The sequence below is a fragment of the Camarhynchus parvulus genome, chromosome 7 (assembly GCF_901933205.1).
Source record: "Camarhynchus parvulus chromosome 7, STF_HiC, whole genome shotgun sequence".
Taxonomy (NCBI): domain Eukaryota; kingdom Metazoa; phylum Chordata; class Aves; order Passeriformes; family Thraupidae; genus Camarhynchus; species Camarhynchus parvulus.
In genome coordinates, this window is record NC_044577.1 from 4,794,015 (window position 1) to 4,818,817 (window position 24,803).

The following is a 24,803-nucleotide window of genomic DNA, read 5'->3' on the forward strand; positions in this document are numbered from 1 at the left end:
AACAGCAAATTTCTGCTGTTGGCTTCTCTGACAGACTGACTGCTGGCTATTCCTGCTGGAATATGACTGCAAGTGTTTCCCTGCTGCCTCTGACCACAGGCTTTTACCTGGCTCAGCTGTGACTGCAGGCTCCAAGAGCAGTCTCTAACTCCATCAGACCCAGACTGACTTCACAGCAGATCTTCTACAGCAGCAACTCTCCCTTGTTTTGTTCTTTGTGTCTCTCTGGATCGTTCCTCTTTGCCAAAGCTCTCCCTAGGTGCCCAACCCACCCTTTTATCACACTTATCTTTATTAGTCACAGCTGCAACCCATTAAGGGCAAGGCTGCTCTTCTTTGGTAATTAGTACAGCTGTGACTTATCAGGGGAGAGGTCCCTTGCAAACTGATCTGTGATTTCTCTGTTCCACCCAGAGCTCAGAGCCGCACTCCCCTGGGCCTGAGTTCAGGCTGGGACTAAGCATCCACCCCGGATCCATGATGACACACTCCAAGCACCTCTCAAAGTCTGCTGTTTCCCGGTTAGTTTCCAAGACAGACCCAAAAGCTCACCCCAAGCCCCAACTCCTGTCACCTTCACCACCCTGGCACTGTCCACGTGCTCCTGCTGTGCCCAGCTGGCTGAAGGGATCTGTGGGGTGGGTGGGTGGAGGAGGCCACGCCACATTGGCAGCCCGAGGCCGCCATTTCCCTGGTGTACAAGGGCCCTGAGGGCCGCTGTGTGGCTGTGCCACATTGGCAGCCCGGGGCTGCCATTTCCCTGGTGTACAAGGCCCTGAGGGCCGATATGTGGCCACACCACATTGGCAGCCTGAGGCCGCCATTTCCCTGGTGTACAAGGGCCCTGAGGGCTGCTGTGTGGCTGTGCCACATTGGCAGCCATTTCCCTGGTGTACAAGGGCCCTGAGGGCTGGTGTGTGGCTGTGCCACATTGGCAGCCATTTCCCTGGTGTACAAGGGCCCTGAGGGCTGCTGTGCGGCTGTGCCACATTGGCAGCCTGAGGCCGCCATTTCCCTGGTATACAAGGAGCCTGAGGGACTGTGTGTGGCCACACCACATTGTCAGCCCTGGGCCACCATTTCCCTGGTGTACAAGGGCCCTGAGGGCCGATGTGCAGCTACATTGAAGGGTCGCTGTGCCTGGGCTCTGCTGCTCTGTGCAGGGTGCTGCTACACAGCACCCTCAGAGGTCCCTGATCCAGGGATCTGGATCACAGGTCCACATGTCCTGACCACAGAATCACAGGGCCAGTTTGGCTGGGAGATCATCTTGAGACCTCTGAGATTATTGAGTCCAACCAACACTGTGAACCAACACTGGCTTGTCAACCAGGCTGTGGCACCAAGTGCTACGTCCAGGCTGTCCTTAAACACCTTCAGGGACAGTGACTCCACCACCTCCCTGGCAGCCAGTTCCAATGTCTAATCACCCTCTCAGAGAAGAAATTTTTACCCATCAGGGAGATACTGACCCACAGAAGAGGATACAAGCCATAACAAATGATCCTTCTGTATAAAAGTGAGAGGGATTGGCTGAACAATACAACTGGATCCTCTGTGACTGCTCCTGGGCAGACTGAGGGCAGTACCAGCAGGTGCTGGTTGTGCAGGGCTTGGATTCAGGAGGAGCAGGATCACAAACACAGGAAGGTAACACATGCAATTAGATGACAAGCGAGTTTATTTTGCAAAACAATCACTATACAGCAACAAATACAATTGCAAATTGGATTGAAAAACATGAACTACCTACCACCAGCCATTCAAGAAATGCCTCTTTTATGGTAACAGGCTCTAGAATTATCAGAAAAAACACAGGTTTGTAACAGCAGACTGTATTCCTTGATATCCCAGCATACAGCATGTTTACTTGTTGGCTTTTTCTCTTTGCTAAAGTTGAAGTGGCTTTTATACGCTTGACTTTTCCCAGTGTGAAACTAATTTACCTTCCTGCAGTGGGAATTGCTGGAGCTGCAGAGGGAGTTGTTTTAGCAATCTGACTAGTGAGTGAACTCACAGACACCTAGGCTAGAAATCTACCAGCACTGATTTTCACAGCTAATGTGATCTACTCTTCAAGGCATTTGCCTTTGAAGGGACATATACTTGGGTTTCAAACAGTATTTATTCCAGCATGGAAAAAACTACTGCTCATGTGGCAGTCAACACAGGCTGCCTTTTGACTCCCTTTGAGTCATGTATTTAGGCAAACTTAGACGTGTGAGCAGTCATGATGAGGTTACTACTGTACCATAGCAGAGGATTGAATGATTAATTCCATTTACTGCTGTACAGTGAAGATACATATTGCCCTCATGGGCTCATAATTTTCCTCATCAGGTTTAGTTTTTCCTTTACTCTTGCTGGACAGAGGTTTGCTCAGCTTTGATTTGTTTCAGCTTGTGGTTACGTAGAAACACAACTCTGCAGATGAGGCAGAAGCACTCTTTCATCTCTACAACCCGATGGATTATTAAATTTGGGGTGCTCCCCTAGGTACCCAAACAAGGTTTCACCATTCCTTTTGTCTGGATTACCTCTGCATTGTTACACAATTGGGTCTCTGGCACCCAACAAACCTGCTGGCTCAACATGCCTGTGGTAAAGAAACACAACAGATGCAGTTTCCAGGAAGCTGGCTCTATCTTCTTTAGTGGGCATTACATATTTACAAACTGTTCTTTTTAAAACGAACACTCTTCTTGAGAAAGTTAAGATTAATATGAGCTTTTCAGTGAACATCTAGAGTCATGTAACATAACTTTTTTTTTAATTATTATTCAAAAGCACAAAACTCTTAATTTCCTTTCATCTAACTCCACAGCATTCTAGGATTCTTTCTATGGAAGGATGATAATGATTACAAAGGTCTTTGCTTCAGTCAAAACAAGAAAGCTCATTTTAATGCATGAAATAAATGACTTGGTGTGTTACACACTCTAACTTTGGACTCAGAGGTGGATTAACTAAGCCTTATTTTCTAGAGTATGCCAATTTTAAAGGCAGAATAAAAACACTTGAGTCTCAGGTTAACACTATTCCCATGAGATGCTGCTCGGGTTCAGAGAGCAGAGGTTCAGTAGTACCATAGTTTTTCTCCTACACTGGCAAAAGGCATAGAAAGAAAAACCACTGCAAAGCTAATTTATATTAATTGATAGCATAATCAAAATGATACAAATACTGTCAGTTTTCCTTTCTGTCTGTTGTTTTTCTGAAAAAATGGGAAGAAGATTTTATTGCACCTCACTTGACACTGTTTCCATGTGAATTCTTAGGATTACTTTAAGCAGAAGTGTAACAAATACAAGGCAGAAATCAGAATCCTTCAATTGCACTTGGGATGGTTCTAAACTCACTGTCCTTTATATGAAACAACTGACTTACAAACAGTGTTAGGTACTTTGTTGTGTGAAAAAGCTTTTTGCAGAGCTGAAATGTCATGTGTGGGGCTGTCAGAAGTTCATATTCAGTAGAAGTTTGAGAGATTTAACCACTCTGTTTTGTGTTTGTACTGCTGTAGCAGCTTAGCCAAAACCCCACTTTGGTCCACTGAATACTTACTGACCAGTAACTGCATTACTACCTGAATGTAATGATGGGGAATCCTGTGCCATTAATTTTTAGAATCTCCACAGACACAAAAATCTCTGTGAGTCTTTTCAGACCAAACCCCAACACACAGACACACATGAAAATTAAGAAGGAAAAAGAATAGAAGTTTCCAAACCACATCATTAACCTAATACATACATCAAGTACAGTTCAACTGACAGTGCAAAGTTCAGTTAGGAGGTTTCAAAAGGAAAGATAAAACAATCTGCAAGAATGTAAACTGCTCATTCCTTAATGTCTCATGTACATAGGGCACCAGCAGGTGATGATCTGCTGCTGAGGATCATCCCCATCACCAGTGTTCTCTCAGGTAACTCCACTAGATCTGTTGGTTGTGCATCTGCCTTTTAACTTTCATGCACATTTTTTCTTATACTATTTATAGTCAATATAATCCCACTTTGCTCAGATTTTAAGATGCCCTATTTAATTGATGAATCACTATGAGAACCAGTCTAGGGAACTGATTTTTATTTATTCATGTATTCTAACTTACAGGCATCTCTGCTATGATTATCACTGTTATCTGAGTGCCTGAGTGTACATGTGAGACATCACTAAAGGAGTGGAAACATCTTAATATTTTTTCTGTGTTTCAACTTTAGCAAAAGAAAAACAATAAATCAAACATTCCTTGTTACTGTGGGAATGAAGAAAAAGATGAGGAAGGAAGGGAGGGAAAGAGAAAGGAAAGAAAGAAAGAAAGGAAAGAAAGGGAGAAAGAACGAGAGAAAGAGAGAAAGGAAAGAACAAAAGAACCAAACTATTGTGGATTTTTAAAAATCCATAGCCCAAACTCAGCCTTCTTTGGAGACTCTTTTACAAGCATCTGGACCCCACAAAAATCATTTCTTTGTGAAGAAAGGAAGGGAAGAAGGAAGGAATCCTTTTTCTAGCATTACAGAATAGACTTGCATCTGTCACTAAAACAGGGTCACGGCTTTTAGTTGTTACAGAAAGCAACTTCATGCTACAATTTTCATCTTTTTTAAATGTATTCTTATGAATAGGGAAAAAACCCCCTGCTAACATCTACTTTTACATACCTAAAATTGCAACACCAAAGGGTGCAAGAGACACAGATACTGTGAATAAAGAAGTAGAATATTCAAGTATATGAGGAGGGCGTATCACAAATGGCCACAGAGAAATATATATCTATAATACTGTATCAAACAGATGGAAAGAATGTGGAACTGGTGGTATGCACACAAATCTAGCTGCTTAACCAACTTTTCTAATCAGACACTAGTCTGTTGGGGTATGAGTGCTCGCTTTCAGCAGCTTTTTTATGTCACTTCCCAAAGCACGATTCAAATGTTTTCAGCTAGTATTTTTAGTTATTATTTAAATAATTTATTGGCTTTTCAGCTATACACTGACATAATTAACCAGGTTCAAAAAATGTTAATAACTTAATTCAACTTTTGTTCTACTCATTTATACAAAGTAACATATTTTTTTTTAATTAAAGTTGAATTTCCCTATATGCCCTTCCTTCTGGTAAGCAGACTGTTAATTTAACCTGTAATAACATACAATGGGCAACTTTTCTTTTTTATTTCCCCATCTATCAAAAGAACTGTGAAATGAGCAACTTGGGATATTAACAAGGCTCTTCAGAAAGAGGTGGATGGCCTTCAGGCACATGAAAGGTAAAAATGCATTTTTATCATACTACAGTACTCCATGCAAGACAGAGCAGAGCAACAATAATTGTCCAATGTAACATACCGCTGTATACCCATATAAAGCCAGTGTCTTCCTGTTGTAAATGGAGGTCAGGCCAATTTCTGCATCTATGGAATTTTTTTTTTTTCTGTTTTTTTTTTTCTTTTAAACTGTATGGTAACTACAAGTCTTGGGATGTAACTTAGTTTTAGACATGGTAAAGAATGAATGTGACACCTGCTCTGAGCCCATTCCTGCCAAGAGCTCATGCCTAAATATTATTACTTCATACAATGCAAAATGAGCAAACTCATAACCCCTGCTTGGCAAGGGCTGCTGTGACATCTTCAGCAAGGGTAGCAAGCTGGGGTGATTCAAGCAGGTTGATGCTTCCAGAGGATGAGACGTTGCTGAGTCTGCGTGGCGAGGCCATGCTGGACCTGCCCGGTGACTGCGTGATGATCTCAGCCCCGTGGTCAACACGGGCCTTGGCGTGCTCTCTGAAGTTCAGCTTCTGGCTGTCAATCTGCTCCAGGAAAAGAAACAATTTCACACATTATATGTTCACCAAATTATCTCTTTATAGATCATCATTTGGGCATCATTTTGCTTACTTTTAAAAACTATTAGAAGGATCAAAGCTTCTTTGCTCCTTAGAAAATTGAATTTTCGCCTTGTTCAATAGCTACTGGCATACTATGTTACATTCTCTTACCATTTCTGTCTCTGATGGATGCTTTAAAGAGAAGTTCCTAGCTGTACAAATTTCATAAGCATTATATGGGCACTATGATTTGTTTTCAAAATCTGTATTTTCAAATGTTTGTGGGAGTGATTTTACTTTTAGGATGTTTTCCTCCTGTTTCACAATGGAGTCCTCCTCTCAGATCATACCTGTGCTGTCCCTCAGTCCCAAAAAAGGTTTATCTTTAGGGGGAAAAGACAGTGCACAAACTACGTGATATTCCACTCTCAGCTTAGATGCAGATGCAAGATGGGTCATTCCAAATTTCCAAGGGAACAAATTGATATTTGAGTGTGCTTGAAAGAGGACAGACAGATGCTTCATACTCAATTCAGAGCCAGCACTGAATTTAGAGCTCTAGTAATTTCACTGGGCCAGGGGCACAGTGGGAGCCTTTTCTGACAGCTGTTCCTTTACCTTGACATTACCACCCCCAGGTACATGGTGGGCATTTTCCAGTGAACCAACTTTAGCCTGAGCTTTTTCTTTGAAATCCAGTTTCACACTCTCAATTTTCACACGCCCACCTCCTACAGAAGAAAAGGAAACACAGATTAGGAAATTGAAATGGTGCAGGAGAAAGTGTGAGTGCACTCATGCTTCAGTTCACACTATCTCCGTTTTAGTTGAGATCTAATGATTTTTGAGAAGCACAGAATAATGCTCTGAATGTTAAGTAAAATATAAAATCTTCAACATATAGTTAAACTGTTAGCAGGTGCTGCAGTCCTGTTGGTTTTCACAGGATTTAAACACATATTTAAGTATTTCACTAACTTCAGCCTATATTTCAATCTTATGCCAGAGCACCATCCTTTGGCAGTATTTTTTTATCACTTCTCTAAACTAGGTGGTCTCGTACCTTTATGTCTTTATATATTAAGTAATTTAATGCATTTTTATTACTAAAGAGTATTTATTTTCTCTTTCTGTAAAAGAGAACAGTATCATCCATGATTTTGAGCTCAAATAACAGTATTAGGTCCTTGCTTTGTCCCACAACACATAAATTCCTACAGTACCTGGTTTGTGGTGGATATTCTTGAGTGAGCCACACTTGGAAGTCACATGACTCAAGTCAATCTTCTTGGTTACAATTTGTACCTGTCAAAAGTGAACACATAAAAAATCACAGGAATGAAGAGAATAAAATAAAAAAAAAATGTTAAAAGTCAAGCCCGGCAGAGAAAGAGTGAGAGGCTTCTATAAACCACTGCAAAAGGAGAAATGGTTAGTAGAAAACAGACCATGCCACAAAAGAGGAAACCTCCCACCTAGGGAGATGACAAAGCTGGGTTAAGCTTTACTATTAGCAAAATGAAGAGGAGATGAAGGAGATCAGCTTGTGGGTTCTTTCTAAAATGTTTCTGAGCCTCCTCCTTTCAGAGTGAGTGCTCCAAAGCCCTGCACACAGCAGGACCCATCCCATTTGCTTCTGTCTCAATCATGCATCCTGGCAACTAGGATATTTTGGTGACTGCTTTTTTCTCTACCATCTGTTTTGAAATTTTCTGCATCTATATATGGTATCCATTTCCTGTCAGTCCACTATGCAGTCTGAGTAATCTACACATGTGCCTCCTGCAGCTGTACCTGAGCAGGCTGGGGTTCAGCCAGCTGGCTCAGTGCTCACTGGAGAGCAGCAGGTCAGGCATCCTCCTTCCTCCTGGTGCCACCTTGCCATGGCTGTGCTGAGCCCAGCTTGAGAACAGCCACAGAGTGACACTCCCAAGTAACACCAAGATGTGGCCCACAGGCACTGAGCTGGCAGGCCCCAAGAAGTCACAGCCAGCCAGGAGCTCCAGGGTAACTGCAATGCCACTGGCTTGCTCACCACACCCCCAGTGGCTTAGGCCAGCACTGGCTGCTGTATTGACCCTGCCTGGATCACACGTGTCCACACCATCAGCTCTTCCATCTGAGGGGTGATCATTTCCATCAGGACAGTCATAGCCACCTTAAGCTACTCCAGTGTGCCCAATAAAACCAGCAGGTGTCTGGTCAAACCCTGGGCCACCTCAGTTTCTTATACTGGAATAATGCTGTGACATCAGTGCTCAGCATGCTGCCTGATCACACCCTCTTCTCTGAGCTTTCTTTGTCCTCCTGTTTTATTTTTCTTCTTCCCCTCTGCTGAATGCACATAACTGAAAGGTTAGCTGAGGAAGGACTGGTGCATAGAAAATGCCCAACAGGGAGGCTGGAGTCTCACTGTGTGCTGCAGTCTCTTTCTGGAAATTACTTGGGCTCCTCCCATAAAAGAAAGGCACTGAACCATTTTGGCTCAGACTGCAATTTCACTTGGGCATTTAGAGATAACCCTTCTTTTATCATTAAGAGATAAACCTTCTTTTATCACTTAGAGATAACCCTTCTTTTATCATTTAAAGATAACCCTTCTTTTATAATTTCCTTTCCCTGTCCAAGATCTGAAAATGTGTTGTGCTCTGTGGGAAAAGATCAGGAGGCCACCACTGCAAACACAGGGCTCACTCAACTACCAGACAAACTCACATGTGCAACAGCAGCAAGAAGGAAAGCAGTGCTCAGAGGAAGGGAGACAGAGGCTTCTGCCTGTGTGAGGTGCTTCACCACAGTGGAAGTACCTGTTCCCAAGATGTCCATACTACTTACATTTCCTCCCCCTGCAGAATGTTTGATGTTATCTCTGGAACCACACCGGGACTGAATATCGCTAAAATCGATCTTCTTGTTTAAAATCCTAACCTAAAAGGAATTGGAGGTAACTTACTATACACACACACACAGTTGTGGCTGCAGGACAAGGAAACCAGGGTAATTTGCCTCCTACAGTGACTCTTTCTTCTGACACTTGTATTGAAATGTGAGAAAACAAACCCTGTCAATCTCTTAGAATGTTCACACAGCATCTGTAAATACATTGCGCTGCTCTTTTTCTACCTCACAAAGTGGTGGTGAGATACAAGGGGGAACGTTCTATACTGGGTGGTATGAGAGGCGGCTTTTCCCTGAAAAAATCAAAGAACTCCATGCTTGCTTGGACTAGGCCTAGTCTTTGGACAGCCTGTCCTAGGGTCTATTGAGTGATGTTCAGTATTTCTGCTGAACTGGCCACAAGAAGATGGGAACCCACCTTCCCACAGCTCAGCACTCCAGCCTTTGATGCAGAAATCCCAGATCCAGCCAGCACAGGCACAGGCTGAAATCCTGAGGTATTTCAACCCACCAATGATGACAGCACCAGCCAACCCCACACAACTGGTAGGTCACCTTCAGAAGGGCACCTTCAATAGTCAAACTAATTTCTGTCTTTCCCCCTCCCATCTGCTTATCTGTCCAAGTAAACCAACGTACACTGAAACATGAAAGCAAATGCCTTTGGAATTTCATGCTTGTGCTTTCTTTCAATATGATGTTTGTTTCAAAATGTACCCCAGTACTATATGAGACACATGTCACATCAGTTACAGAACCACACATCAGATGTGTATTCAGATCTGGCTCTCAGACAGCTTCTGGCCAGACACAATTGGGCAAAACAGAAGGAAAGCCTTCCTGGCACTTTCTGAGCACATCTCTCAATGATGGATCAGCAGCACTTCTTAACTATGGCCACAGGGATTCATCTGCTCTGAAAATGCTGACTTATGGGTCATGGCAAGACCTCTGCACTGCGGGCCTGTAGCTTAAAATGGAGCCAAAGCAAGGTGAAAAGTTGAGAGAGTGCCTTTGATCAAGTGCCTAAAGGCTGACTTGCACTCACAAGTCTAACAGTTCATGAGTCTCATGGCCCATGGACCCAGCTAGCAGATATATAAAGAACCAATCATCTCAATTATCTCTCCATCTCACTGGGTGAAATGTGCCCTTGTGCAGCAGGGGACCTATGCATCATTTGTGTCCTGTTCTGAGGGCTGGAGAGAGCTGAGGGACATGCATGCATTCTGCTGCTCATCTGGTGCAGGGAGGAACTGAACTGATTCAGGTTTTCCCTGATGATCTGTTTCTCCCTTTCCTGGGATATATCAGTATCCCTGCACATATTTAAATCATAACCATGCTCGCTAACTAAGTGTTCCACAAATGAACAGAGCTTTGTTTCCTGTAAATAAGGGCTTAAACTGCTTAATTCATCCATCCTGTATACTCCAGCAAGCCCTATCCCTATCCCTTCCAGCCAGCATTTTGTCCCAAGCATTCTCCCAAGTCTGCTAGACTGGGCCAACAGGCAGTATAATACACAACCAGCCGACTGTTTGCTGTCCCTGATTGTGGAGAAGGGCTGAATTCACTGCCTTCAGCCCAGTGATGGTGTTATGTTGAGTCCCTACTCCATACTCTGTCAACAGCCATCACTCTGTGTAGAGGGACCTCCTGTATTTCTCACCACTGCCCCCTTGCCAGCACTGGCTGAAATTGTCCAACAAGTTCCAAATGAGTTGAGAGAGGCTGAGATTGCCAGCCAGCCAGTGTGACTGCAGAAGCAGTTTTGTTTGAGGAATCATTGTAATCAGGAGAGAGAGCTTACCAGAGAGGGACAGGAACCATTTAGGCTAAAGAGAAACTTTGGCTTGCAAAGAAAGAAGGTAAACTGACTATGAATCATTTGAAACTGGCATTTGGAGGGAAATCTTTATCAGAGCAAGGAATTGCCACGTGAGGGAGCACAGCTACAAGAAAATGGCAAACTTTCATGATGGCACTTGATGAAATGAATTAGATGATGCAGCTGCCTGTAACAGAGGCAGCACAAACACAATGACTCACCAAGAAGGTTCTCTGTGTTCCAAATATGTATGTACATCTTGTGTGTGGGTGGAGGTGTGGTAGGGATGCACACATACGCACTTCAGTTGTGCTGGAAGTTAAATGAAAGATCAAGCCCGCTCATGCTCTCATTCAGGAAAGGGAACATTTTGTGTGTGGCAAAAAAGTCTGTGGCAGAAACAGGACTGCTTTCTATCCACACTCTCTAGAAATCCCAACAAGAGAACGTCATGACGGAGTCCCTTGTAACCCATGTTCTGACCTGCCAGTATGAAGTGGGTACCTTCTCTTCTGATGTGATACTGGTTTGCCCAGGTATGCTGGAAAGGGCCTGGAAGTCAGCATTTGGATTAAGCTGAGGTTCCTCAGCACTTGTCATAATTATGTGTAATTAAACCATGGTGGAAAATTAAAGCCTTACAGACAATGCAATGTTTATTCTATAAAACCATATTGCCCAAGAGAAAACTGGCTTCTGTGTGAAGCCCTGGAAGTCTGACAGGCCTTCCCCTCACTCTGTCTTCTGCTGACTCCTCAGCAGTGGTCCAGAACTGAAGCCCAAGGCAGACTGTGTGCCAGCATGCACACAGCATGGCCCCAGTGACTCCCACTGCTTCCAGAGAGTCCCCAGCAGGACTGGGAGAGTGCACTCAAACACCCACCCATGCAGCTGGAATGCTGCCTGTGAGAGCTCTGGGCAATGTGGAGCATTTATGATGCATCGCCTGCAAGGAAAACAAGTGCAGAAGGTATTTTCTCAGAGTTGATTTAGATGAGGCATATATTGCTCTGCACTCAGCACAGTTAACTGGTTCCCTTCCTACTCCTTCCGTGGCCAGACTGACAGTCAGAGCAGCTGGGGTTGTGGTCTAAGGGAAGCATCTACACTGGAGCACAGGGAATAGTTTTGGGTTAAGCTTGCTGGCACAAGAAGAAGACAGGCTATGAGACACAATACTTGTGAATGTTCCAGTCAGATATATGCTTCCTGTTAAGCAGAATATGACTTGGATTTCAAAGACTCCCTGTACAACAGTTTGCAGGTCCTCCTCTGTCAGTGATGTTCGTGATGAGCAGAAATTTGTACAAACACTGAGACGAAGGCAGAGAAATGCCTCAGAGAATTTAGTTCAGTTGTGTTTAGCAGTTTAGTTCACTGCTAAAGACAACACCAATGTCCAAAAGCTGCTTATGCAAGAGAAAGCATTAGATTCCATTGCTGCCTAGAATAATTCAGTTCAGCTGCTTTTCACAAGAAGAGGAAAAGCCCCTAACTTACCAACATCTGGGCAGAGTGTCAATAAACAGCTTCCCTTCTATGGCATACTACACTTGTATACATTGAAAGAGATATTTAAAGAACAGAAATTGTGATGCTGATGATATTACAGGCTCTGAATATTTTTTCCAAGGAAATGATTGCTTGTGTTCTCCCTGCCTTGCAATTAGGGCCTCTGAGAAGCTCTGCCACAAATACTGCCTAAAACATTTAAAAATACTCTAGCTTGGTTCTACTTGGCTGTTTGAACATGCTGTGGAGCTGTGACATTGGGAAAAGCTTCCAGACTCCTAATAGCTTAGCAAAACGGAACGATTCTTTCTATTTACCACAGCACTTTGACTAAGCTATATCCCAGGAACTAGACATTGTTTCAGTGTTTGATCTCCAGGTTAACATAGGTATTTAAGTGAGACAAGAATTGGTCTTGCACAGGAAGCAAGGTTAAGGTTAAAACTGATTAAAATCAAGAGAGACTTCAAAGTGGTTCCAAATTTATCTGCTGCCAAGGACAGATGATACCAGTCTTCCTGCTCCTGCCAGAGGCTACAAGGAGAGGAAAGGGAGACAGAGGGTATTTATTTGGCCTAGTAAAGTCCTTGAAGAGAAAGACAGTGCCTCAGATTTTCCACACCTACAGACAAGGCTTGTGATGATGTTCAGCCTTTGCACTCCTGGAATAAGTGGATACACACACCAGCAAGGCTGCCAATCCAGAATCTAGTGATATTCAAAATTAAAGGCTGTGCTGAACATAGGCAAAATAATGTCCCATTCTCACCCTGCTCTTAGTAAAGGGTGAGCAAGGTACAGTCATTTCTTACTTTAAAAAACATACTGAGAGGCAGACACTGAGCAGATAGTATTGTGATCAGCCAAGTCTTGAATCCTTGCATAGGACAAGAGTGGCTGATTGACAAGTTTCTTTACACCTACCCTCACATCATTGTACTAAAGTAATTAACAAGATGGCCTTGCTGAACAAGGCCTGTGCCTACCAATCAGGGGAGGAAAGGCCTATGGACAAATACTTAGAGGGTCTGCATAATTATGCTAGAAGTACAAAATTAAACAACCATTTTCCATGCCAAAGAGTTTACAGTAAATAGTCAACAGTGAATTTAACACAGAGTTCAAGGAAGTGCAAGATCCCTGTCAGATGAACTGTAGCATGTTCTGCAATCACACTCCTCACTAAAGCTGGGAAGCTGATCAAAAGAATTGTAAAAAAGTATTGAAGATTCACACCAAAATAAAAAAATACTGGGAGTGCAATTAATTCACATAAAACATAAAATCCTTGGTTTAGTACTCCCTTTAACAACAACAACAACCCAACTAACAGATTTTGCTAAAATTGAGAATCCAATACTTAAATTTTTGACACAATAGTTCCTACTCATGGAAAGAATACTATTAGCTTCAAATATCAAGTGTTGAGCATCAGGTATCAGTTTCCAAATCAGTTTCTGTGTCTTTGAGAAGAGATGAGTTTTGAGCCACTACCTCTGGAATTTCTTTACTCCAGCAAAATGGAGACAATTAAGGTTGTTCAGTTCAAAAATATCTTGCAGTCGTCTCTTCATGCAAACTGGCTTTCCCAACATTCAGCAGATATGTCCCTTAGCCTTTCTTTATCGTTCAAATCCAAATTTTCAGTATAAAACCTTCTATTATTTTTTTCCTGCCCTTCCTGCCTAGCAAAAGAAACTTTTTCTAACCTTTCCATGCAAAATGGAACACTATTATATGATGAAACAGCTTTGATCCAGATTATGTATTCCCTGACCATTATTCCCAAAACAACAACCTTTCTCATTTTAGTTCTCAAAATTTAAGCTACTTAGAGCTCACCTGGAAACACCTCCTTTGCTGAGCTTGCTGCTGGGATAACTCAGACTTTCACAGGAATTTACATCCTGGTAATTTCAATCTACTCTAGGAAAAAAAAAATACAGCTTCTCCCTATAGTTATTAATGAGAGAACAACATCACATGGTACCATCACAGCTGGGATTTGACTCTTCTAACATTAGCCAGCTAAGAGCTGGAACTGGTTGCTTAAGCTGCCAACTGTAGCCGGTGGAAAGATACTGAATCCTCCAGAAAGTGGCACCTTCAGCCCTAGATTGAGCATCTGAGTGGCAGAAATCAGGGCAGTGCTGCTCACTGCCTACAAAAAACTGAGAGACACATATGGCTGCTGCAGTGGGTAGAAGTTCTCTTAGTGGCTGGAGCCCATGGGACTGATTGGGAGCCTCCTGATTGTGGTTCACAGTTTGCCTCACAGGCAGGGTGCACATTTTACAGATGGGTTAGGTACTGCAGTGATGTTACTCTGTCCTAATTCTCTGCTCAGTTCTAGCAACCAAACACCTTTCCTCAAAAAAGCCCTTCTGAAACTTGCTACAGGCTGGCAGTGATTGCTTAATTTTTCTAAAATATGAGTCAGGAAGAACATCTAGCTTTTTATCCAGAATAATTCAAGGCTTAACTGTACAGACTGTACTCAGGCAAGCCTTCCTTTAAACAAGTGCAGTCTGAACACTGGAGCTGCAAGATGTTATTTCTGTCCAATCTGCAATTTTCAGCCAAAATTCTAAATTTCATCAACTTAAAAATTACAGGTTTGAGCTCTGACAGTTTTGAAGGTGTACCTGAAACTCCTAACTTCTCTTCACATTTGTAGATCTGCAATTAACAAGTGGTGAATTCATTTCTAATTTTCAGTGCAGAACAAATCCCTTCAAATGTCTTCCAAATCTCCAGACCTGGGACTGTACAAAGAAAGCAGGAGCAGACTGACAGAGATTAATTTATTTTACAGTTCTGAATTGTTGAGATGACAAATGCACAAACTTATTCCAATGAGTGAAGCCAACAGTGTGGAAACAATTGCCTCCCAGTCTCTCAGCTACACCTTGTAACAGCAGCCATGCTCCATGGCAATCCACACCTCTCTGTGCAGCTGCCTCAGGTGCCTCTGGCTGGGGAAAGCACCAAGTTTGGCCCTAATAAGCTCATTTATGTTCATCACTGACCTGTGCAAGAACTTCCTCTTAAATTAGGCCTAAGTGGTTTTGATTCACCTATGTTGTTACAACGGACTGGAGAAAAAGCACATGGTGTGCTGGAAGGAGAGTGGGATCCAGGAGCAGGTCAGACTGCACTTTATGTGAAGCCTTGCTCTCCACCATCTTTCTAGACACTCTTCAGCAGCCATTGCACCAACAGTACATAACTTACAGACTTGCAGATTTTGGGCAGTCATGAGTGTTCATAAAGTGGCACAAAGACATGTGAAACAGCAGAAGGAGGAGGAACTATAAGATGTCACCTCAAGGGGAAGTTAACTGAGAACTTTTGACCTCCCTTTCTCCAGGAGGTGCTCAGCTCTGGTGCACCAACCAGACCAGTCTGTGTCTGTACTGACTGCACCCTGGCACGCTGTCAACTGAGGCAAGGAACATGCCAGAAACCCACTGATCTCTGCAGACAGGGTTGTAAATCATGATGATGGGAGTCTGGTGTATGTGCTGGGGGGAATCTCTCCTATCATCCTGATGCCTTTTCACTGGTCCTAAAATCAGGAGCCAGACACAGTTAGGGTGGTAAAAAGGGGTTACCTTTGTAAGGATCCTTAGATGCACAATTCACCAAGTGGAAAACACCAAAGTTGTACACACAGAATAATGTGTATACATTTTTATAGGGTTTACAAATTAGCATATCTGACAAGAATCCCCAATTAGAAGCATAACTGGTAAGGTAATTCCACAGTCCAACTCTTTTTCAAATTCCCCCTCCTCTAGACAGGGACTAAACTGTTTATAAAAATATGTCTGGAAGAGCTGGTCTCAACCTTGGTTCCCAGGAAGAACCAAGATAAGCTAGGAGCCTCAGACCCCCAGCTTGGAACCTTTGGAATGTGTTTTGTCTTTCTGCTTATCAGGTAGGGTCAGGAAAAGTACTGGAGATAGGCTACAAATACAATAATAGGATACAGAGCTACAAATTGTATTAGGTTGGAAATGCAAGATGTGGCTGGGGGGTGTGTATTCCATGGCCATCTGTTAGAACCAGGTGGGGCAGTCATCTTCTGTTAATTGGGCCACCTGTTAGAACCAGGTGGGTTCTTTATCTCTTCCACACCCATCCTCCCTCCAGGAGATCTCTTCTGTTCATGGCCAGTGAGTGTCCCTGCATGGCTGATAAAATTCCATCATCCCATGGGGAGATGCTCTGCCCAGGGGAGGAGCCCCAAGCATTCCTACCTGGATACAATCTGACATTTGGAACAGCACAGCAGCCTTTGCCCACTGCATTCCCAGAGGAGCAGCTTTCTTCTCCCCTGCATTCCCAGAGGGAGCCCAGGCCCATCTCCAGCAGCCCTGGAGCTTCAGAGGAAAACTCCCACCTTGTGCAGGATCCTGCTCCAGCAGAACCACAGCTGGCACTGCAGGAGGGCTGAGCCACCATGGGATGGGACTGTGCCACCACCCTGACACACAGGGGGTCAGGGCCCTGTTCTGACTCTCTCAGTGCTGTTTTGTGTTACTGCATTTTTATTTTTCCTTATAAAGAACTGTTATTCCTACTCCCATATCTTTGCCCAAGAGCCCCTTAATTTCAAAAATTATTATAATTCAGAGGGAAGGGGTTTACATTTTTTCCATTTCAAGGGAGGCTCCTGCCTTCCTTAGCAGACACCTGTCTTTTCAAATCAAGACAAAATTTATGTGTAAAAACACAGAGAATATATAAAAGAAGACAAGGCAAAAAAAATCAATTCATCATTAATCCAAACTGATTTTGAAGCTAAAATACCCATTTCAAGCCTCTTCATCTGCCCACCTCTGAGATGTCTTACCAGGGCCAGTCTATTTTATCACCTAATGAACAAGCCTATTCTCCTTGCAAGCATTTCTGTGGTTTTTGGAAAGCATCTACTGAATAGTGGTGTCATCAATTTGTTCAAAATTTCTGACTCATTACTAATTGCATTTTGTTTTCTACAATTTAGGAAGATGGTGAAGTTCTTCCTTAATCTTCATAAAAACCTTCATAGAACATTTCATGCTTTAGCATGGCTTAGATATTTCTTTTTTCTATGTGTCATCTTACTTCTTACAAGGTGCCTGCCTGTCACTATAATTAGTGGCATTTTAAAGCTTATGCATGTAATTCTAGTCTGTGCAGCTCCATTCACTTTGATGATGCTCTGCTGCTTCACATCCACTGAAGTTCTTGCCTGTGGCTGAGATCTTAGGTGTACATTTTAAGATAAAATTAAGAGAAATCTAGGTTAGTTTTATCCTTGGTTGCTGGTCCATGAAGCATTCTAAATACTCAGCCTTGCCAGGAATGAAAATACTCAATTAGTGCACTTCTGTACTCTGATATGGTACCAACCACAACCACAGACTGAATTTCAAAAGGAAAACCAAAAATCTGAACCAAAACAACAGAACAAAAAAAATCAGTCTTTGCATCTGAAACAGATTTCCAACACCCTCTCCCAGCTCTCCATGCTTCCCTTGGGCTGTCTCAGAAATAACAGATGCAAATGGGTTACTTTTGAAAGCACAGTATTTCCTCCCCAGCTGATGCAGTGTGAAAATCCATCTGAAGCCCAGCAGACATACCCATGAGCAAGTCTCCTCTGAGCTTTGCCAGCAATGATCCATTTCACCATACTGTACCATAAAGAGAAAACCAGACAAGCACCTCCTGGCTGCACCACAGAGCAGAGAAGGCCCACTGCAGAATACCAATTAAAGCATGTTTCAAACCCTCTATTCCTAGGAGGAGCTTAATGCAGTGCAAAGTTAGCTTGTTTCTTCCCCTAAAACCATTCTCTTCACACACCACACTCACACAACCCCCATCAGGTGGAATGATTTCTCTCCTTTTCTTTGTTTCTGTGCCTGGCAAGTCAGAGCTGAAGGAAAATCAGTCTGCTGTCTGATGAGCTTTTGATAAAATTCCAGGCTGAAGCACTGCACCTCTTGATTTATTTAGCATTCAAACAGCCCCAAGAGCTTCTTCAGTTTTGCAACCCAGCCTCTGGCAGTTTCAAAGAGCAGCTTTCTCTAGAACAGCTCGAAGTTAAGAGAAGCCATGCTCAAATATACCACTGGTAAAAGGATAGTCTGTCTCAAAATGACACTTTTGGGCCGCCTATCTGTACTCCTTTAGTGATTTGCATGTTATGTTTATGTACTTAACTTGCCTAAATATATGCTGGGTTTTTCTCTGCTTGTTTTTCCTGTTGCTATCAGCACTTCCAGTTCAGGTTAACAAGAAGCTTTCTGTTTGTTTCATGTATCATCACTAAAAGCAAATAGCAGATAACAGCTCATTTCAGCCAGGGTAATATTGCTACCAGACATTAAAGAACTAAGCAGACACAAGGAAATGAAATTAGCTTTCATGTGCTGCTCTCACAGACCCTCTAAAATTCAACTGCAGAAACTGGAAAAGAATTATCCTAAAACCTCTTGTCTAGACTGAGCAACTATGGCATAAAGGAGACATGAAGGAAAAATTTAGTGAGCTTCTCTTTCCTTAACCCACAGCTCAGTGGCTACATAATACTGGAACTAAAAAATGCTTTAGCTTCAGTGATGTGCAGATTTCCCCTGTAATGCCCACAGCAGTGAAATGCCATCTTGTGCCATCCTGTGCCATCCTTCACTGCTCAAAGACTCTGAGCAGTTCTTTAGAGCTGCTAAGGAAATTTAGCTGTCTAGGCATGGTGACTACAAAGAAACACAATTTGCTGTGGCCTCCTGGTTCTTGTATAATTGTCACAGTCCAGAGAGAATGACAGAGAGGAGGAGGACAGGGTGCCATGGTGCTGGTTTTGGGCCCTAAGTCCAACAGCTGGGCCTGTAAGAGGAATGCTAATCCAGAAGCACAGTCTGAATTTGTGTTGCTGGAGCCCCTGCACACCCATATCTACTACATGATATGGCAAATGGAGTGGAGCTCCCATGCAAAATAATCACACCTGTCAAAATAAACGCAGGAGCACCTTTGCTGAGGCATTACCTCCTTGACTTTATGAGTAACTGGCTCCTCAAATCCTGGAAAGTACTGAATGTGGTAACTTACCATGAAAATAGATCAACACCTTAGAGATATCTCACTGTTTAAAATATGAGCCTGCTCTTTTTCTCTGGAAGACCTACAGCAGGCACAGTTGAGTTCTGAAGATTGTCCTCTTCTCTGCCATTTAACATCACTTAAACAAACAAGAGATTTGGAGAACACAAGTAGCTTTATAAGGCAACTCAAAATGTCTTCTATCACAAAGGTGCACACAAAAGAGTAAATAACATATGGGTGAACATTAGGAGTGGAATCCTTACCTGCCCTCCTTTAGGCTGGTATTTGATATTATCTGTTGACCCAATTTTGGACCTGACATTCTTGAGGTCAGGTAGAGGCTGATTAATAACTCGTAGCTGCTTTGGAGTGGCTGGAGATTTAGGAGGAGTGCGAATTATGGCAACTTTTTTCTCAGTAGGTACCAGTATTGCAGATTTGGGGGTCCCAGGAGTGTGGGGAGTTCTGGAGTAACTGGGTGTCCCAGGAGTGCCTGGGGTACGGGAGGCATAGCTTGGTGGTGTCCCTGGAGTGATGGCAGTGGAGCCAGGAGTAGTGGGGGTAGAAGTTCCACTTTTTCCCGTTCTGCTACGAATTGGCTCTGATCCTACATGCAAGAAAAAAACAGCTTTAGAGCCACAGAAGTACAGCTCTTCTTCCCTTTGTACTCCCAAAAGTGCATCCCTGTGTGCCAAGCAAGACACAGCTCTTCAGGCAGCAGCGCTGCTGCTGGAACAGCAGCTGGAATGGATCTCTCTGTGTCTTACTTGGCTAATCAACCTGCCAGGAATTACCTGGCCATGAGAGGTTGAGCTCTCCATTCTGTACCACAGCAGTGCTTCCCACAATACCTCTGCTTCCTGCAAAGCTGCCTAAACAAGGCACATCGTCACATTTATTTCCATTTTGGGCAAAGGACAAGAAGCATCCTTGGAATCCAACCTCTGGGACTTGATCCAACCAATTTCAGTGGATCTGGGCAATAAACTAGAAAGCAGTAAAAATTCTGATGATATTCCTGAAATTAAAAACTGTGAGTGCCTGGCTGGAGCTGTTTCTCATACCACTGCTGGAAAAGTGCAGATGAACCCCAGGTGAGCATTCAACTGATGCACAAGCTATGGCTCTGTTGTGTGGATGGGTAGATGTCCTCACATTCAATTGCTGTTTTTCATTAGTGCTGTGAAAGAAAACCATTACCACAGGCAACCTTGATAAAAAGTCACATTCTACTTACATTTGCATGCAAGTAAAAAAACCTCAACTCTATCATTTTGTAGCAGCTCCATTCAGTGTTTATGGCATTGTCAGTTCTTTTCACTGGGCACAAGGATCAGTCTAGCTGTGCTTTCTGCCACCAGCTCTGCTTCTAACTCTCAAACATAAATAAACAGAAGCTGAGATATCTCCAAAGCAAAATTTTGCTGAGAATACTTACGGAGAGAAAGATCAAGGTAACTCTCAAATCCTGGGAGCCCCAATGCCAAATGGGTGCATGTATGTTTTCCCTCTTCAAATGTTCAGAAATTATAAATCCAATGGGTCCCTCAAAACCATCCAGAGGGACTAAACACATCCTTATTTTAAGTATTACCACTCTGTTTGTGCAACGATGGTGGCCCAAACCCAATGCACTCCTGTCTCTGGGGCTCAGGAGACACTCCTTGCTCTACATGATTCATTAAGCAGACTGAACATACTCCACTCACCTCCCATTTCCCTGAATGGGTTTCCTTCTTTCCAAACCAACCCTGAAGCTTCTCACTATACCATCTGAAACAGCAAGTGAATTTTTTTTCCCCACCTCCTCTTTGCAGGTCTGGTGTGTTTACTTTTCATTCCTCAGCCCTTCACCACCTGCCAAACACTTAATGGCCTCTCACTCCTGGTCAGGAGAATGGGCTGGCTGCTGTGGCAGCTGGAGGTCACTCTGCTTTCAAAGGGTCTCTGTTTCACCTTTGGTGCATCACTTATGACTATTTTTGCAGAATTTAATCATCTACTTTCCTTAAGATGTCTTAAAAAGGGCTGAGATTGGTTTCTAAAGAGAGAAGACAGAAACTCCTATTGGAAAGCAGGAAGCCACATGTAGATTCTAAGGCCTGGCTAAAAGTTCTGGGGTTATTTAGTAAATTGTCTTTGTCCTGTAATTTATTTTGGTTTGTGATTTGATAACTTTGGTCCTCATAAAAGGAACCTAGCTGGTTCGCTGCCCCCAGTGAGTCATCCTGCTACTTAACATCTCAATTCTCAGCAGAAATTTTACGCTAGGAGTAGAGCACAGGGAGATAATTACTGGGAAGCAGCAAATAAATGACTCTAACTATCAGGTTCACTTTTCCAAGACCCATCAGAATATTTCAGGTTGTCTGCTTCAGCTTTGACTCATTATTTCTTGCTGCTATTTGTAAATGCTCTGTGCTAAACACCTCACCCAGCTCTGAGCTCCCTGCAAAGGCATTTTCTAATATCAGCAATTAGTCTGGGCAGCAGACCTTGCTCTGGGCACTGCAGGTGCATCCTGTCCCTGGTTTCAGGCACTTGGCATGTGAACAAAACCAGTTCTACAGCACACCCCAAACCCACTCCTCTCTGTCAAAGGCTGTGCAATGTGACAAATCTAATGAGGATGGAGACAACCACAGAGGCAGAAGAAGGTTAACATGCAGAATAAAGAGACAACTCACGGGTAGTCCGCCGTACTGAGGAGGAGAGAGAAGATGTGAGGGACAGGGAGTTCTCCTCTCTGTCTCTGTCTCCTGAAACACCTCGCCGAGGAGGAAGGATGGAGGAAGGCCTTGGCAGAGATGAACGCTTCTCAGGGCTCTTGCTTACTCCATCCTACAGCAGCACAACAACAAAGGAAGGTTTAGTTTGCAAAACTCACTCTTTAGGCTATGATTTCCTGTATCTACACACAGAGGGGGAAACCTAATCCTGTGGGCCCAGTTTGCTCCTGACACAGGAACCTGCAGGGATCAGTTACCCTCCATGCTCTGCTTTAGCTCCCTGGTGCTTCTTTATTGCATCCAAACATCTTCTGATGACCATCCTGAGACATCTACAGATATTCTTGGATCTAAATATGGATGGATCCCACAGTTGGGTCTTACTAAGGAAAAAAAGTAGGGTTTTAAAGTGCAAATTGAAAGTAAAAGAACTCTCTAGAGCTCAAGTGTGAAATTCCTATGTGAATTTACCTGCAAAGTAACTGCACCACTGGTGTCCAGACACTAGATTGGTAGATATTGTGTGATTTTTCTATATTCAAACACTATATTGTAAATTTCTTATGGAGATAAATTTTTAGCTTCAGGTTTTGTTGGTTTTTTTCTTTTTTTTCCCCTGAGTGTGGGATTATAAATCCTGTTGTTTTAATTCCTTCTATAATAAAATGTTTACTTTTTGAAATCAGTGCATACCTTCTCTTTACCAGAGTAAAGTAAACCCCTCTTTACCATTAAGGCAATGGACATGTATGTTAGAATATTTTTGAGCTTATGGGATGGGCAGCCAAAGACAGACCAGCATAAGCAGACATTCTTCCTAAGGACAAATGATGATAGTCCCAAACAGTAAAAGACACACCAAGTATGGCATTAAACAAAAAATGTAAGTCAATGGCAAAACCAATTTTTAAATGGGGATAGTTAACTCACCATAATGTACATTTGAAACACAAGTTAAATGTAAACATGGAGAAGCTGGAATGGATTGCCAATCATCTTTTTAAATTTATACTGAAACTTCTTCACAAAGTCCTATGCATTGACTAAATTTGGTCCTTGAGCATTTGGATTCTGCCCTATTCTATCCCCTGCTGCTGGTAATTACAATTGTACCCTCCTATGCTGGATGCTGAATTTGATTTCAAAAAATATTAACAGGTCAAAAATTACATTTTTTTAAACTTGAATGGCAAATTAGTCCTGGTGCTCTTTACCACCTACCCACCTGCAAATGGCTGTAACTTCTTGGCAGTTAATGAAGTAGCATCCATATGATCAACAGAAAGAAGGTATGTCTTCTAGTTATAACTTCACTTACATTTCCTGTGGAGTATCTCTATTTTTATCCATCCTGTAGCCTGCTAATCAGTTTTCCTGCCACTGGATGTAAGTAATCCCACAGGAGCTTCACTGAGAATTACTCAAATTCAGTGGGTAGATAATGTGTTTCATGAAGTTCACCTGTGCATCTCTGACTCTCTCCACCAACGCTGCTACCTTACCTTAGCATCTGATTTTGAGTCTCTTGGGCCTGCAGAGGAGGGCCGAACAAAAAAACTGTCTGTATCCAGACATGTGGCCCTTTTAGTGGTTAATGAGCAAGCTGAGCTGGGTCTTGGAGGAAGCAATGACTTTGCTCTAGACTTTGAGGCAGGAATCTTTGACAAAGAGGCAGTCTAGTCATGAAAAAACAAACAAAACACAACATGAAGCTGGACAAAATGAAAACACATGCAACATGGACAAAAAAAAAAAAAAAAAAAAAGCCAAGCTATGAATAATACTTTTCCTGTGTCTGGTAATGGTCTATGCAGATGTGACAATCATGGAAGTTTCAGTTTGTGTTGTTTGACTGAAACCACCTTGGTCTGGACAGAGTTACCAATTCTAGGAATCTGCCTTTTTCTGCAGATGATATTTGGGTCTTGTGTTATTAACTGGTGCCAGGTGTGGCATTTAACTGGTACAACTGCTGCATTAGAAGCAAGTGCAAAGCTACAGGAGCACCAAGGGACTCCAGCCCTTTAAAGTCAAAATATATCCCTCCAGGCTAAAATCAAGAATTAAACAGTGGGAATCTTAGAAGCAAAGTTACACCAGTATTCCCACAACAGCAGGAGGACAACATGAATTCCTTCTTTTGCCACTGTGTACAGACAAAATCTCCAACATATCCCAGATACTGCTCGGTGCATTTGGTGTCACTCCATAGAAATTCATAAATTTATATTGGCAGTATGGAGTCCTGGGATGAGGAGAGCATCCGGTAGGTTGAAAGGCTGACATGGTATGTTATTGTGAACAAATTCTTGTTTGATACCAAATAATGAAAATATCCCATTGAAAGAACAATTAAACACCAACAGGACAGACAGAAAAATCTTTGTTAATACTTAGGAGCATCTTACTGCTTTACAAAAACCAATCTCCTTGAAACAGAATAGGGCTACTTGCTTAAGAAACATCTTTTTTTTTTTCCCACAGGTATAACTGATGTTACAAAGAGCAGTTGCAAAGGTGTTACCTTGGTAGTCCTTATCCTCTCTGTAGTCATACTTGCATGAAATTACTCACAGGAACAATCCCAATGGGCCTGTCCTCCTGGGATTTGCACTGAACTTTAGCACTGAACTTGGCATTTGATCTCAATCAATCCCCTAGACTTTCCCATTGTTCAGAAAAGGTACATGAGCTACTTTTAAGTTGTCTTGTTAGAAAATGAGAAAAGAATGGGCTGTCCAGCTCTGACAGGCCTCTGGCTTAGGCTATATGCTCAGCCTATGGAAAACTGAGGCTGGTGTGCTGAATGTCATCTGTGACATCATCCATGTGAGTAAGAGCTGCAGAACTGTGTATCAAGCAATTCCAGTCCCACAGTACAGCTGAGAGGAGGTCTCTTGGATGC

General features: G+C 42.8%; 1 protein-coding gene across 33 annotated transcripts in view; it reads right to left on the reverse strand.

The window, feature by feature from the left end:
• Positions 1 to 1,663: 1,663 nt before the first annotated feature.
• The window catches only part of MAP2 (microtubule associated protein 2), a 220,107-nt gene continuing 196,967 nt past the window's right edge, over positions 1,664 to 24,803 (reverse strand). For 25 of the 33 annotated variants that reach the window (XM_030952117.1, XM_030952109.1, XM_030952107.1 and 22 more), the window contains 7 exons: positions 23,401 to 23,574; positions 21,857 to 22,010; positions 19,433 to 19,776; positions 8,666 to 8,758; positions 7,054 to 7,135; positions 6,449 to 6,561; positions 1,664 to 5,812 (listed from right to left, as the gene is read on the reverse strand). In XM_030952117.1, the coding sequence (XP_030807977.1) occupies positions 5,597 to 5,812; positions 6,449 to 6,561; positions 7,054 to 7,135; positions 8,666 to 8,758; positions 19,433 to 19,776; positions 21,857 to 22,010; positions 23,401 to 23,574 (1,176 nt within the window). In that variant the 3' untranslated portion in view covers positions 1,664 to 5,596. The remainder of the gene's footprint in view (positions 5,813 to 6,448; positions 6,562 to 7,053; positions 7,136 to 8,665; positions 8,759 to 19,432; positions 19,777 to 21,856; positions 22,011 to 23,400; positions 23,575 to 24,803) is intronic. The other 8 variants (XM_030952114.1, XM_030952113.1, XM_030952125.1 and 5 more) reach the window with 3 other exon arrangements.